The sequence below is a fragment of the Chiloscyllium plagiosum genome, unplaced genomic scaffold (genome assembly GCF_037043375.1).
Source record: "Chiloscyllium plagiosum isolate Xiang-an unplaced genomic scaffold, Cpla_swu_hap1 HiC_scaffold_18, whole genome shotgun sequence".
Taxonomy (NCBI): Eukaryota; Metazoa; Chordata; class Chondrichthyes; order Orectolobiformes; family Hemiscylliidae; genus Chiloscyllium; species Chiloscyllium plagiosum.
In genome coordinates this window covers 23,106,833-23,121,588 of record NW_028270156.1, presented here as the reverse complement: position 1 = coordinate 23,121,588, position 14,756 = coordinate 23,106,833, and the positions used below count along the sequence as shown (strand labels likewise).

General features: G+C 40.1%; 1 protein-coding gene across 2 annotated transcripts in view; it reads right to left on the bottom strand.

Moving 5' to 3' along the window:
* The window catches only part of LOC122557675 (ankyrin repeat and BTB domain containing 2b), a 211,104-nt gene that overhangs the window by 32,408 nt on the left and 163,940 nt on the right, over positions 1 to 14,756 (bottom strand). Inside the window, exons 5-8 of one of the 2 annotated variants that reach the window (XM_043705511.2) lie at positions 7,928 to 8,080; positions 6,423 to 6,588; positions 957 to 1,046; positions 732 to 833 (exon numbers count right to left, since the gene is read on the bottom strand). In XM_043705511.2, the coding sequence (XP_043561446.1) occupies positions 732 to 833; positions 957 to 1,046; positions 6,423 to 6,588; positions 7,928 to 8,080 (511 nt within the window). The remainder of the gene's footprint in view (positions 1 to 731; positions 834 to 956; positions 1,047 to 6,422; positions 6,589 to 7,927; positions 8,081 to 14,756) is intronic. The other variant, XM_087996331.1, reaches the window with a different exon arrangement.

Genomic DNA, 14,756 nt, shown 5'->3' with positions numbered 1-14,756 from the left:
AACTTTTCAACCATGATAGCCACATCACTTACAATGGGGTAGACTCACTGAATCATTTGAATCTCTTGCAGATGTTGATATTAAATGGAGATAACAAGCCATGGTTGGATGTCCCTATCTTGGTGGAGAAAAGCTTGTCTGGCACCAGAGTGATTATTGCGGATGGTATGATTCACATGCCATTGAGAATTATCATATTCTCCTGGTCATCACACCCCTAGCCTTGTGCCTTTCTGCATTTGATGACTGATGTACTGCAGCCAGCCAGGCAGTGGAGAAACAGCAAGAGAGAGAGAATGGAGACAGTGATGAAGAATAAACAACACTCTCCCTGCAGAGACTGACATGGGTGTCACTTGGAGGACAGCAAGCAGCCAGTGTCTACAAGTGTTGAAGTGGTGCCCTGTATGTTGAGGTCTAGGTTACTGATATATCAGGAAGATCCAGAGTGCCAGCATTGACTCTGGTGAACTTCATTACAAACATTCCTCCAGCCAGAAATATGCCTCTGTTTTCTGTCAAGAAGCCGGTTTCATTCTCTGGAGAGGAGGCAGCTGCCAGACTGATTATATTCTCCTCAGAAAGAGCATTCTCTGTCCTAGTGAAAGAAACCTTTCTTAGAGAAAAATCGTCAGTAGTAAAACACAAATGTTATTAAATGTCCTGTACTGCAAAAACCATTGCAGCCAATCACAGCCAGTCCCTGATCCCGGTTTTAGTTTCTCTATTACCTGAACCACAGGAATGTGTCCGTGCAGAACAGAGAAGGTGAGAGCTGTCCAGCCTCTGCTGTCTGGATGCACTGAGGGGTATCTCTGAGTGTTGCTGGGGAGCTGAGCAGACCAAATGAGACAGAATTGTTCTATTATAAGTTCTTCATGTGAATTTTCAAGAAATAAAAAAAAACTGCTGGTTTTTGTTGATTAGTTTCTTGTCTAAAGTAAATGGAGGCTTACTGAAAGATCCAGGTTCGCAGCAGCATCAATTAACATCTGGACCATGGCTTCATCTCCAGCAGCACAGGCATACATCAGTGGTGTCATTCCCTGCGCAAATAATATTCAAAAAGTGAAGTAAGGAAAAGATCAATGAGAAACAATATTAAAACACCTACATGACAAACTTTAACTGGTTAGCAATTGGGTGTTGCAACTGCACAGGAGTTACCCTCGAGTTGTAGTTATATTTCATAAGCCTGTGACCAGTGGAGTGCCACAAGGATCAGTGCTGGGTCCTCTACTTGTTGTCATTTACATAAATGATTTGGATGCGAGCATAAGAGGTACAGTTAGTAAGTTTGCAGATGACACCAAAATTGGACGTGTAGTGGACAGCAAAGAAGGGTACCTCAGATTACAACAGGATCTTGATCGGATGGGACCAATGGGTCGAGAAATGGCAGATGGAGTTTAATTCAGAGAAATGCGAGGTGCTGCATTTTGGGAAAGCAAATCTTAGCAGGACTTATACACTTAATGGTAAGGTCCTAGAGAGTGTTACTGAACAAAGAGACCTTGGAGTGTAGGTTCATAGCTCCTTGAAAGTGGAGTCGCAGGTAGATAAGATAGTGAAGGAGGCGTTTGATATGCTTTCTTTTATTGGTCAGAGTATTGAATACAAGAGTTGGGGTGTCATCTTGCAGCTGTATAGGACATTGGTTCGGCCACTGTTGGAATATTGCGTGCAATTCTGGTCTCCTTCCTATCGGAAAAATGTTGTGAAACTTGAAAGGGTTCAGAAAAGACTTACAGGGATGTTGCCAGGGTTGGAGGATTTGAGCTATAGGGAGAGGTTTAACAGCTGGGGCTGTTTTCCCTGGAGCGTCGGAGGCTGAGAGCTGACCTTATAGAGGTTTACAAAATTACGAGGGGCATGGATAGGATAAATAGACAAAGTCTTTTTTCTGGGGTGGGGGAATCCAGAACTAGAGGGCATCGGTTTAGGGCGAGAGGGGAAAGATATAAAAGTAACTTATGGGGCAACGTCTTCATGCAGAGGGTGGTACGTCTATGGAATGAGCTGCCAGTGGAAGTAGTGGATGCTGGTACAATTGCAACATTTAAAAGGCATTTGGATGGGCATATGAATAGGAAGGGTTTGGAGGGATATGGGTCGGGTGCTGGCAGGTGGGACTAGATTGGGTTGGGATATCTGGTCGGCATGGACGGTTTGAACTGAAGGGTCTGTTTCCATGCTGTACATCTCTATGACTCAATGATCGCAGGGGAAATTCTGAGACACTTGTTCAGTAAAGATTTCAGCAATGTGTGGTTAAAAGCAGAAAGTGCTGGACAAACCCAGCAGTTTTGGCAGCATCTGTGGAGAGTGAAAGAGTTAACATTTCAAGTATGACTTCTTCAGAAGTGTGGTGGAAAGGCAATGGGTTTTATGGTGTTGAAAAAGTGGCAAAGGGCAGGTGGAACAAGAGGGAAGGTCAGGGAAAGGTGGAGGAGATTAGAGATCAAAGGTGCCTCGCAAGGAAAGGCAGAGAGAGTAGCAATGGTTATAGGGAATACACAAAGCATATGTCCAGAGTGGATATTAATAGCAGAAAAGATCAACTTTGACTAAAAGCAGCAACATGGAAACACGATGCAGACATGGGCAGAAGGGGAAAGAAATATACTGAAATTGACACAAGCTTTCAAAGTCTGAAGTTGTTGAACTCACTGTTGAGTCTCGAGGGCAATAAAGTGCCTAGTCAGAAAATGGATTGCTGTTTTTCCAGTTTGAATTGGGTTTCACTGGAGAATGGTAAGGAGTGTTTCTAGACTCCTCTGTCTCCATTTATGGGGATAGTTTGTCTAATAATATTCATTGACTCCCACAGCTACTTCCATTACACTTGTTCACATTTTGCCTCCTGTAAGGACTCCATCCCATTCCTTCATTTTATCCATCTGTTATATCTGTTCCAATGATGCTACCTTCCACAAGGGTGTTCCTGACATGTCTTCCTTTTCCCTCAACTGAGGAGTACCCTTCCCTCACACTGATGACTGGGGCCCTCAACCTTATCACATGCTCACAGTTCTGACCACAGTCTGCTACATTGTTTAAATGTACCTGGTGCAAACTGGAAGAACAGTATCTAATTTTATGACTGAGCATTAGGACCTCAGGACACCCCAGAGCACAAAACATTGAACAGCCAATGAAGTACTTTTTCCTTGGAGTGTGGACATGGAGAACTTCTGTGGAAAACTGATGCATGTGCTTCAACCTTGACTTTAATAATAATATGCTAAACTCTTCCATCATTGCAGCTTCCATCTCCTGTTAATTATTTAATTGTCCATCACCATCCATTACTGGACGTGGCAGAGCTGCAGAGGTCAAATTCAATCTGTGCGTGCTGATTGCCTGCTGCTTCCAATGCTTCACATGTAAGTAGTTTTGTGTTGTAACGTCACCAACTTAATGACTACTTATAAGTTTGCTCAGTTCTGCTACTGGCTTACCCTCATCATTGAATTGCAGTTGGTTCCCTGCTTTGACAGAAGTGGGGGTGAGGATGGGTGGAGTGGAGAATGTCACAAGATTATAGATTGCAGTTGAATTCAGTTCTGTTGCTGGTGACCCAAGTTGGTTCGTTAGATCTATGCAAATTCCACCCCATTAAGCAAGGTGGTTGTGCAACGCAACAGGATAGAAGGTATCCACAATGTGAAAACAGGACTTTGTCTCCATGAGAACTGTGCAGTGGTCACTCGTACTAACAGTTACGGACAGGCAGATTGGGGAGGATGATTTCAAATAGATATTCCCTCTTGTTGGTGTCCTCACTGCTTGCTGCAGACCTACACCAGCTGCTTTGGCCTTGAAGATTCCACCAATCAGTAGTGGTGCTACAGAGCCACTTTTGGTGATGGACATTGATGTCCTTCATCCAGAGTACATTCTGTGCCCTTACCAATTTGAGTGCTTCCTCCAATTGGTGTGTTCACAGAGAAATACCGATTAACATACTGAGACTTCATGGGGTTCAAAATTACTGATGAGAGCACTTAAGGCAAGTCCCTCTTGATGATATACCAATATGCTAACACCTGCAGGTGAATGGGACATATCCAGGGATGGTGATGATGGTGTCTGGCACATTCACTGAATTACTCCTTACAGACAATGTGACAACTTCAAACTAAGCCTACTTCAAGTGAAGATGCAAAGATGATTGATAAAAAGGTTGTACCTGTACAAGTATACACAATCATCCTTCTTGAAAACTAACACGTGCACCATCCAAGTCCAGGAAGAAATCTGAATTTTTTTTTCAGAAAAAAAATCTGAAAAAAACAATTATATCTAAAACATATTTTGGCCACAAGTTATGACCATGTGAAGAGGGAGAATTGGCTCCTCTGTTTATAAGGAGAAAGTGAGGAACACAGGTGCTGAAGATCAGAGTCGAAGAATGTGGTGCTGGAAAAGCTTAGCAGGTCAGGCAACATCTGAGGAGAGAAGAATTGACGTTTTGGGCTGATGTCTGAAACATTGATTCTCCTGCTCCTCAGATGGTGCTTGACCTGCTGTGCTTCCAGCACCACATTTTTCGACTCCTCTCTTTATAAACCTACCTTGATGAGTCGCAACAAATATTGAAATCGTTTCTCAGCATGTAGCTATCATATTTCAATTAAAATATAATTAACTGGATTAAAATTAAGAAGCTAAATTACAAGGTTTACTTGAATAAAAGAGGAATTTATTACCCAGAATTTATTACCCTGAAAAGTGTTAAAATTCAAAAATGCCTCATTTTAAAGAACTTGTTTCTAACACACTTAAGGTTCTATTAACACCGGACCTCCTTCTGAGACAATTTGTGTTATCCTGTGAATCATACATTATTCTGCATGATTGCAAATACCAGAGAAATGTATATTACTGGACCCCACTTTCCTACAAGTCTCTATGAAAGTCAAACTAAATGCAAACATACAAATTTAAAAATTAAGGAAGTCATTTGGTCCCTTGGGCCTGTCCTGTAATTTGATAAGATTGTGGTTGATCTAGTTGATCAGGGGTATAAGTAATAACTTCCTCTGTCTTATTCATTGTAATCTAGTTAATTATATTTTAATTGAAATATGGTAGCTACATACTGATGAATTTGTTGCAATTCATCAAGACAGGATTATAAATACAGGAGCCAATTCCCCTTCCTCACATGGTCACAAACTTGGCCAAAGTATTTTTTAGACATAATTTTGCAGGGTCTTCATTCTTCTTCTTGGACTTGGATGTTGAATGTGTTTGTGTATGGTGTGTGTTAGATCATGGTTGACCTAACTCCACTTTTCTGTCTACACTTGCTAACTACTGACTCCCTTGTTAGTCAAGGATCTATGTTGGCCTGAAAAACATTCAGTGATTCTCCACTGTCTGAGGAACAGAGTTTCAAATGCTCATGACTGTTGAAGAGAAAAAAGAATTCTCATCTTGGTTTGAAATGGAAGACACCTCCTTTTCAAATTTTATCCCCTATTTCTAGTTTCTTTGACAAGGGGAAACACCTTCACAGCATCCACCCTTCCAAGACCTGGAGGATCTTTAATCTTTCAGCAAGATCTTCTAAACTTCAACTGATACAGATTCAACCTATCCAGTCCCTCCTCATTATATAATCTCCTCATCCTAGGTATCAGTTGCAAACTGTAACTGACCTGCTTCTAATACAATTATATTCTTTGTTCGATAAAGAGAACAAATCTGTACACAGCAGTCCCGGTGTGGTCACGTCATTACATATACAAATGTGGCCAACCCTCTATACACCACAAGATCTGTGGTATTCCAGACTTCAGCTCCATCACCTTCTCGGGGGCAATTCAGGATGTGTAATAAACACTGGTCCAGTCAGCGGCACCCACATCCCATGCAGGAATAAAGATTTCCACAACTAAAGATAGATCATTTGCAGATGTTCATTCAAAGTCTAAGTTATTCCACTCTCAACTGGAAGTTAAAACTCTATAATGTCTCTCAGTGGACATAAATGTTGCTATGGCACTATTTTGAACAAGAGCAAAAGAGTTATCCCCAATGCCCTGGCCAACAGTTATCCCTCAATCAGCATCACAAAATAGAGTCTCTAGTCTTTGCCACAATGTGGTGCTTTGGAGCTGGCTGTGCACAAACTGGCTGCCGTGTTTCCCACATTACAACACTGACTCCACTTCAAATGGACTTCATTGACTGTAAACCTCTGAGACATCTTGAAATCGTGAATGGTGGCATATTTATTCAAGCCCTTGTTTCTTTTTATTTAAACACATTTAAGTATTTCTGAAAGTGCACTTTGACAGACATGTTGTACAGCTTATATTAGAATTATGAATCATGTTTTTACTTTTAATCAGACTTTTTACTGAGACTCACTAAACTTCCCACATAAAATGAAAGAAAAAGCAGCTTTTCACCTGGTTGTCCATGGTGTTAACACCATCGGGTCCTAAGAGTTCGATGGCCTGATTCACCAGGTCTGTTCTGCCGCAGCTTAACATACGGAATCCAAGGTCTTGCTGAAACTTAGCAGTAGCAGCTTTTGCATCCAGTCTACGAAATGAACTGAAGCAGTCTTCAGTTCTAAGAAAAAGTAATATTTATGTTTGATTAGACTGCAGGTATAACCAAACTCAATCAATTGAAATAAAATTAGGTGCTTTTTATAATTTACATTTTTTTCTCTTTTCTTCTTCCTCTTGATCTCTTGTTACAGTGTAATTTAACTGGGAGAGTTCCTGTTTAATGGTGAGTTATGTTATCACTTTGCAAACTGATCATTTTCAAGACATATGTTTCTGGCCAGTGAGTGTCAAAAGGCAACTTTACCTGGTGAAGCTTAATCCTGTCTGTACCTGGCAGGCATAGAAATACCGATCCCACTGCAGACTTCTCTCTCCTTATCTGAGGGGTGCTAACATTTAGTACCTTCATTATATTATGGCAGGAGCAAGTTAGCTAACTCAGTACAGAATCAGGGAATCTTCCTGGTCTGTAAAGCCAAATTATTCACTCACATAGCGTGAGCTAAAATGAATTTTTATACATTTTCTTTTTCGCTCTCTTTCACAAAACTCTTGACGATAACAAATCATCTGGGTCCTTTCAATCTGTGCTGCAGGTGCTGCACAGCCAGCGATTGCCAGGATGAAGGGGAATTTGGGTGACCAGGTCACATCTCATATCCTTCCATCTGTTCATGATCCAGCTTATAACACGCTGTAATTAGCAACATACACCGTGAGACAAGTATGCAGAGAAGCTATGATTCAAGTTCAGGTTTCTAAATCTGGTGTGGAATTCAGATTGTGTCATTGAGCATGAAAATCAAAGTCAAATTTACTAAATACTTAGATTCTGAAACCCCAGGGTGCTCAACCTGTGTAGGAGATTAGTTTCTATATACAATATAAACTTCTACGGACTTAAACACAGTCTCATATTGTAAAAATTGATAAGAAGTTACAGCCAGAGGAAATTGTCCCTTGGTGTATTAACACTTGCCACGTCTTTATGAAATTTAATAATAAAAACAATAAAATAAAATATAAATTTATTACTTCAGAGAAGACAGTAAGTTTTTCTGTTTAAGTCAATATTCTGATGATAACTGACTACCATCTAGAAATTATGCTGTGCAATGTTAATGCATACCCATTTAAAATGTTCATTTGGAACTTAGATCATTTGAACAGTGAAATCACGCTGCAATTTTTTTAATATAAGAAATGAGGAATCTGAAAAGATCATTCAGGTCAGTCTCCAAATCTGATCATTCATAACTGTGGGCCAAAGAGGGAAGGTAAATCAGGCAACCACCTTATCATCCATCAAGCTACAAATGCAGATTCCTATTCCCCTCCACCACAGCTCTTACAGAGGAATGGTACATAAATAGCTTTTACATAAGAACTGCGCCTACTTCAATTGCCGTGGTTCACAATCCAGCCCTGGTAGCAGCAAACGAGCAGTTTGTCTCACATCGTCACTGTCGACAGTTAAACTGCGTCGATGCTCAGCATGTGCGATGGCTACTCTCATCCACTCCATTAGTGGAGGGAGCAACATGAACGGCCTGATGGAAAGTAAAACAGAAACGCTGAATACTACACGGCATTGAAATGAATTAAAGCAGCAACAGCCATTGCCTTCAAAACGTCTGACATACTGGTCAGACCACAAAGGGCCGAGACGGTTTCTAGTTTTGATCACAACGATACAAGGAGATTTTCATGCATTGGGTGTAGTTCAAAAATGGATTGTTTATCGGATTTCTCACATCAGATGCCGGACTAATGAATGATGATTACAGAAATTTGTGTTTTGTATTCAAATGGAGACGTAAGCTACCATGACAGCAACTACAGTTTATATGTACCGAAACAAAACATTCCATTGCTCTTCACAGGAAAGTATAACACTCCGCCACATCTTACAACCAAAGGAAAGAAATCAAAAGTACACACGAATAGCTAAGTCATACCCTGTATACAAAAGCAAAATACTCCATATAGTGAAAATCAGAAAATGCGAGAAATACTCAGCTGCACCTGTGGTGAGAGAAAGAGAGAGTTAACCTTTTAGTTTTCATCAGAATAGACTCTGGTTGACCCGAAATATATTCTGCAAAATTTTGTATACAGGTTGTTTCAGTTAACCGATAATTTAATGTGCTAATTTCCAGCAGGTTCAAGCCCTACATACACTATCACCCTCCTTTTCATGACTTTTATTGTGATTGGACTGAAATATTTGCCACCTTTCATTTTTCAGTTCTGGAGTAGACTGCTCAAAATGTTAAGTCGGCTCTTTATTGGTCTCTGGCATTCTCTTTTGCTGTTAAATATATCCACCGATTATGTAACAGACAAGTTAAGCGTATTCTTTAGGCGATGGTATATCAGCGAGACAAATATTCTGGGAACTCAGCAGGCACGTTCTATCCAAAGAAATCTGAGCTAACCAGGAAAACAGCTTTCCAATTTTTGTGAGAAGGGAGGTACATAGCACAATAACATTTTGGAATATGATGCCATGGATTACAACAAAACATCAAAATATCTGACTGGATAATGAAATATCTTCTAAAAGCATACAAATGATCAACATTCATTTTACAATCATGTGATGTGGATAATATATTGACCAGAGGAGACACAATGAGTAATACTGAAACCAAAAACAAACCATAACACTTCATAAAATCATAGAAGTAGGCCATTCGGCCTATTGAATCCACACTGACCACTGAACAGCAGCCCACCCAGGGTCACGTCACACCTCGTCCCTGTAACATATGCAATGGTTAACCCACCTAGCCTATACACCCCTGGACACTATAGGCAATTTAACATGGCCAATCCACCTAACCTGTACATCTTTGGACTGGGGTAGGAAACACACACAGAAGAAGGGAGAACATGCAAACTCCACACATATAGTCGAATGAGGGTGGAATCAAACCTATGTCCTTGGTGCTGTGAGGCAGCAGTGCTAACAACTAAGCCACTGTCCCAGTCCACTTGTTGCTCATGTTGTATTCAACCAGCCTCACTGTAAACATTTTATATTACTGACCATGTAAGCAATAGACTGGTTCCTCAGATGAAGAGACGAGGCTGATACTCCCTGGAGTTTAGAAGAATGAAAGATGATCTCATGGAAATATATAAAAATTCTTCAGGGCTTTGACAGAATTGATGCTGGATTTATGTTTCTCTGTTTGGAGAGTCTAGTTCTCAGGGTCACAGTCTGGGTATAAGTGATCAGCAAGCAGGGAGCTGGGACTGAGATGAGAAGAAATGTCTTTAATCAAAAGGCTATAAATCTTCCACAGAGTTATGGATACTAGGTTTTGACTCAAAAGAAGTCCTTTATTTATACACCTCGCATGGCCACAGGACATCCTCATTGATAGGCAGTTAAATCTTTTTGGAATTTATTGACTGTTGTAAATGTAGGCTACATCACAGTCAAAGAGTGTGGTGCTGGAAAAGCACAGGCAGTCAGGCAGCAACCAAGGAAAGGAGAGTTGACATTTCAAGCATAAGCTCTTCATTCCTGATGAAGAGCTTAGGCCCGAAATGTCGACTGTCCTGCTCCTCGGATGATGTCTGTCTGGCTGTGCTTTTCCAGCACAACAAATTTGTGCACTGGGAAGCTCCTACGAATGGCAATAAGATAATGACCAGAGGCTTGTTTTTGTGACATTGTTGAGGGATAAATTTTAGCCACATCACTGGGAATAACATGAATTGGTGCTAATCAAAGAGAGTAGACAAAGCTTTTGTTTAACATTTCATCTGAAAGATTTCACCTCAAGCAGAGTAGCTACTCTTCAGTGTCACATTATGTTATCAACTTTGGCTTTTAGACTCAGGTTCTGACCTGAGATTTTGAATTCTGGCGAAGAGAACCCAGCCACCAGTTCACGGCCTTGCACGTTGTGAAGTGGACACATCCAATGGAATTTTTAAAAGGTTGGACCAAGCAATGGCAGTTGCTACCCAATTAAAGACAGTGGACAGGTTTTGGAGACTGGAGGACCATTGGGAGAAGCTCCAGTACACTCATATCAGCCTCCCCACAATCTGAGGTGGGAGTTCCAGATCCATCAGGGAGGAAGAGATAGTGCCTTGACATTGAGGCATCCTCTGACAAAGATGTCAGTTTTACTTTCAGTTTGAAATGGCCACAGCTGCTTGACTGTGATTGTGGAGGGATCACCTTTCCCGGGAACTGCCATCAGTCAGAGCTGGTATAAGCAGCTCTTGCAGGATTGGGGTCTGGCACCAGTCTATCTTGTGACCAAAACCTTACTGAATAACAATAAGATGACTTGCTGGTCTGAATGGCAAACCCCTAATTTCTTATGTTCTCATTTTATGATAAGATTTGGACAGTAGTGAGAGCTGTTTACTACAGCACACTTTCACCACCACCACAGCCACAGCCATCATCAACACTTGTCAGTGCCACCACAGCCACATTCTACCAAACTGCACTAAACAAAATTAGTTAATTTGTAAAAAGCCAAAAGGACTGTGAATGCTGAAACTCAGAAACAAGAACAGCAATTACTAGAATTACTCAGCAGGTCTGGCAGCATCTGAGGAGGAAAGATCACCAGATGAAATTAGGTTAGTGTCCATGTTTTGGATCCAAAGATCCTTCTTCAAAACTCATGGTAACTGGGAAAAAAATTGCACTTTATGCAGAAGAAATGCAATGGTGGTGAGGTCATCAAACGAAATGAGGTTAGTGACCATTGTAGACATGGTAGCCTGATGTTTCATAGTAGGGTCATGGTCTGGGGGAGATCGGCTGGCGCTCAGCCTCTGTAGCTCAGCCTATGTAATGTAGAAGTCAGTCTGCCAGACTACAAAAGCACCACCCCTGTCAGCAGTTGTAGTTACACAGTCAGGGTTGGATTTGAGAGCACGGTGTGCAGTCAATTCATGGGGAGATAGGTTGGAATAGATAAGGTGGGAAGCAGAGAAATTTGTAATAATTTGATTCTTTGATGGGTACAGCGAATTCCAGATGATTGTTTCTACAAAAAAGTTAGGCACAGATCAAAATCTGTGATTAAAAGATTTTAAGAAGGAAATATATTTTTAACAGTACGAATATGATTGGAATATTATAAAGTACTTCACAAATAAAAAGGATGGTGGAAATCAGAAAGAAAACTACAACATTCTGGACGTACACTGAATTCACATCACCTTTTACACAGAAGAGTTGGGTAACTATTTGGGGTGCAGACTATTCATTGGAACAAGGGCTCTGCACTTATTCTTTCACCATGTTGATCACTTGCTGACATTTTCTGATCTGAAGAAACTGTCTTCATCAGTAAAAATGTAATGCCACCTGCAGCATTCTTACAACATCTTTGATTTATTTGAACTATTCTGCTTTTCCAAATGTTTAACAATATGTTTGTATCCTCAAAAGAATTGCCAGTGTTCTCATGACTTCCATAGAGGCTTTTCCATGGATATTAGAGCTGGAGAATGATTCTATTAACAATATTACCAGGAAGCTGCAGTAGACAAATGTCTCCCTTGGCTGCATCCACTGTTTGTGTTCCTTGGTTAAAGTGACAGACTGAATTGTTTTCTATGTTTAGAATGCAATCCATTGTGCAATCTTTAAATGGGTTTCCCCAAGAAAAGGATAAAGTTTGGCAGCTGGCACGTGCATTTCCATTTAGCAAAGAAAGAAAAAGAGGATATCAGCAAATTAATAATACAAAAAGGGCATTTCTAAATATATCCCGATTATTCCAGGAAATGGTCTCACGGCTCACTAAAATAAAAGGCAATATTTCATTGACTTGATAGAACCAACAGTAATCTAGAAATAAACAACAAGTGGTAATGAGAGTTGATACTTTTACGAACTTTAAAACTATTTAGACATACAGATATATTTAAAATTATGAGCAAATGTTTTTTGTATTGGAAACTAGAAAATAATAAATTTTACATATTGCTGGGGGAGTTAAATCATGAAGTTGAATAGCAAACAGGTTGCGAAAGCACACATGAAAAATATTTGCTGTTGAGAAGGAAAGAATTTTCATTTACATGTAATAATAGCACACAGAAAAGGGTTATGCATCTAAGTGGTCAATGCAGGGGCTGTACAACTTTCCTCCTATCCTCCTCCATCTCACCATCAGCATATTTTCCAGTCGTTTCTCCTTCATATATTTATCAAGTCCCCTGCCTTAAGTGTATCAGCTCCCCTTAAACGCATTAAGTTTTACAGCACCTTTCACATCCTTGGGATGTCCTGAAACTTTACCAAGTCAAACAAGTAATTTTGATGTATTGATGTATGTCAATATATTAACCAACGTGCAGATGGCAAAGTCTCACAAATAGCAAATGGAATAAATGATCAGGTTTATTTTTGGGGGGGGGGGGGAGTGGCGATGGGGGAGGGTAGGAGTGTATTCCTTGAGGGAGGAATGTTAGCAAGAATACCTAGCATTTAAAATAAGCAGGTTATCATTGTTAAGATTGGTGTGGAGGTGCCAGTGTTGGACTCCGGTGGACAAAGTTAGAAGTCACATGACACCAGGTTATTGTCCACCAGGTTTATTTGCTATCACAAATTTTCAGAGCAGCTCTCTGAAATAAACGTGTTGGACTATAACCTGGTGTTGTGCGATTTCTAACTTTGTTAGGATTGAACAGAGATAAATATATCTCAAATAAATTAACTCATTTCCTTTGTGTGACAGAATGATTTCAAACTTTTAAAGAATAAATAGTGGGTGGAATCTGTTGGAAGACATGTTAAACTGCAAGAACCAGTCTGAATAGTTTGCACATAATTGAAATCCCAAAATTAGTTATGACTATGCATTGTTTCCATAATATCACAACTTTAGATTTTTTTTTCTACATATAGGCATTTCCCTCAATTGGAGCGAGGTTCGGGCCTTCCAGATTCATCCAACATGTCTACAGTGGCACATTTCTGAATGGAGACCTTCCCAGAACTGTATGAACAAAGGAAGTATAGGTCACAGAATATTAAGAATTTAATAACGAAGCAAAATACTGCACATGCTGGAAATCTAAAATATAAATAGAAATACTTAGGAGAGAGACAGATCGAGATAATATTGAATTAAATATGACTGTTCAGACTGAAATAAGGTAGGAATGTAATGCATGCTTTTTACTCACAAAAACAAATAACATCTCCCAATTAACAACATCTTCAATAATCAATACAATTTGTCTTTGCATACTGGACAAATCACCTTACATATTCACTAGCCTCTGCGTAAAATTGTTAAATCTGATGTGAACTGTGATATGAATATGCTAATGATGGTGAAAGAAATGATGATACTACTCAGATACCAATAAAGTAAAGTAGGAAGAAGGGAAGGTGACTGGAAGAGGAGCAGAAGGAAAACATTGTATGGGAAAACTGTCGATGCATATCTCAGCATAACTAAAGCATTTACAGCATTACAGACAGCAAAAGAGCATTACTTTGCATTTAGAACTAGGGAAACAAGGAACTCAGAAAAATACAGCCTAGTGAGACAGCTAAGCATGCAAGTGCAGGCACTCAACACCCTAGAGATCCAAAGGAGTATGGAATAAATGAAGGGTCTACCAGTAAGCAAGAGTCTATGGGAGAGGCTTATTCCATAGTCTGAGCTGTGATTGCCCAAGGACTAGTCACTGTAGAGTTCTCTGAAAGCAAAATCAAAATTACCTTTGTACCTGGAGAGGTGGTGGAGTGATGGCAATGCCACTACAATAGTAACACAGAGTCGCAGGTTAAAGTTCATGGACATGGGTTCAAATCCCTCCAGGGCAGATGTGAAATTTGAAATCAAGAACAATTTGTAATTAAAAGCTGTCCATATAATAGCCATATAACTATTGTCAATTATTGCAAAAACTAATATTAGTTAGGGTAGGAAATCTGCCATCTTTACCTGGCCTGGCCAACATGAGACTCCAGAACCACGGCAAGGACCTCAAGGATGGTTGACTCTTAATTGTCTTCTGAAACCTAGCAAGTCATCCAATTCAAGGGCAATGAGGGATGGGCTTCGAATACTGGCCCAGTCAGTGATGCCTACATCCCATAAACCAAAAAAAACCTTTCCTCTTTCAACTTGACTCCGTAGCCTTAGCATTTGAAGATATTATCAGAGATGTAATGTATTTGTTTCATTAAGGCCATTGGAATGGAATCTCCCCTCAGTC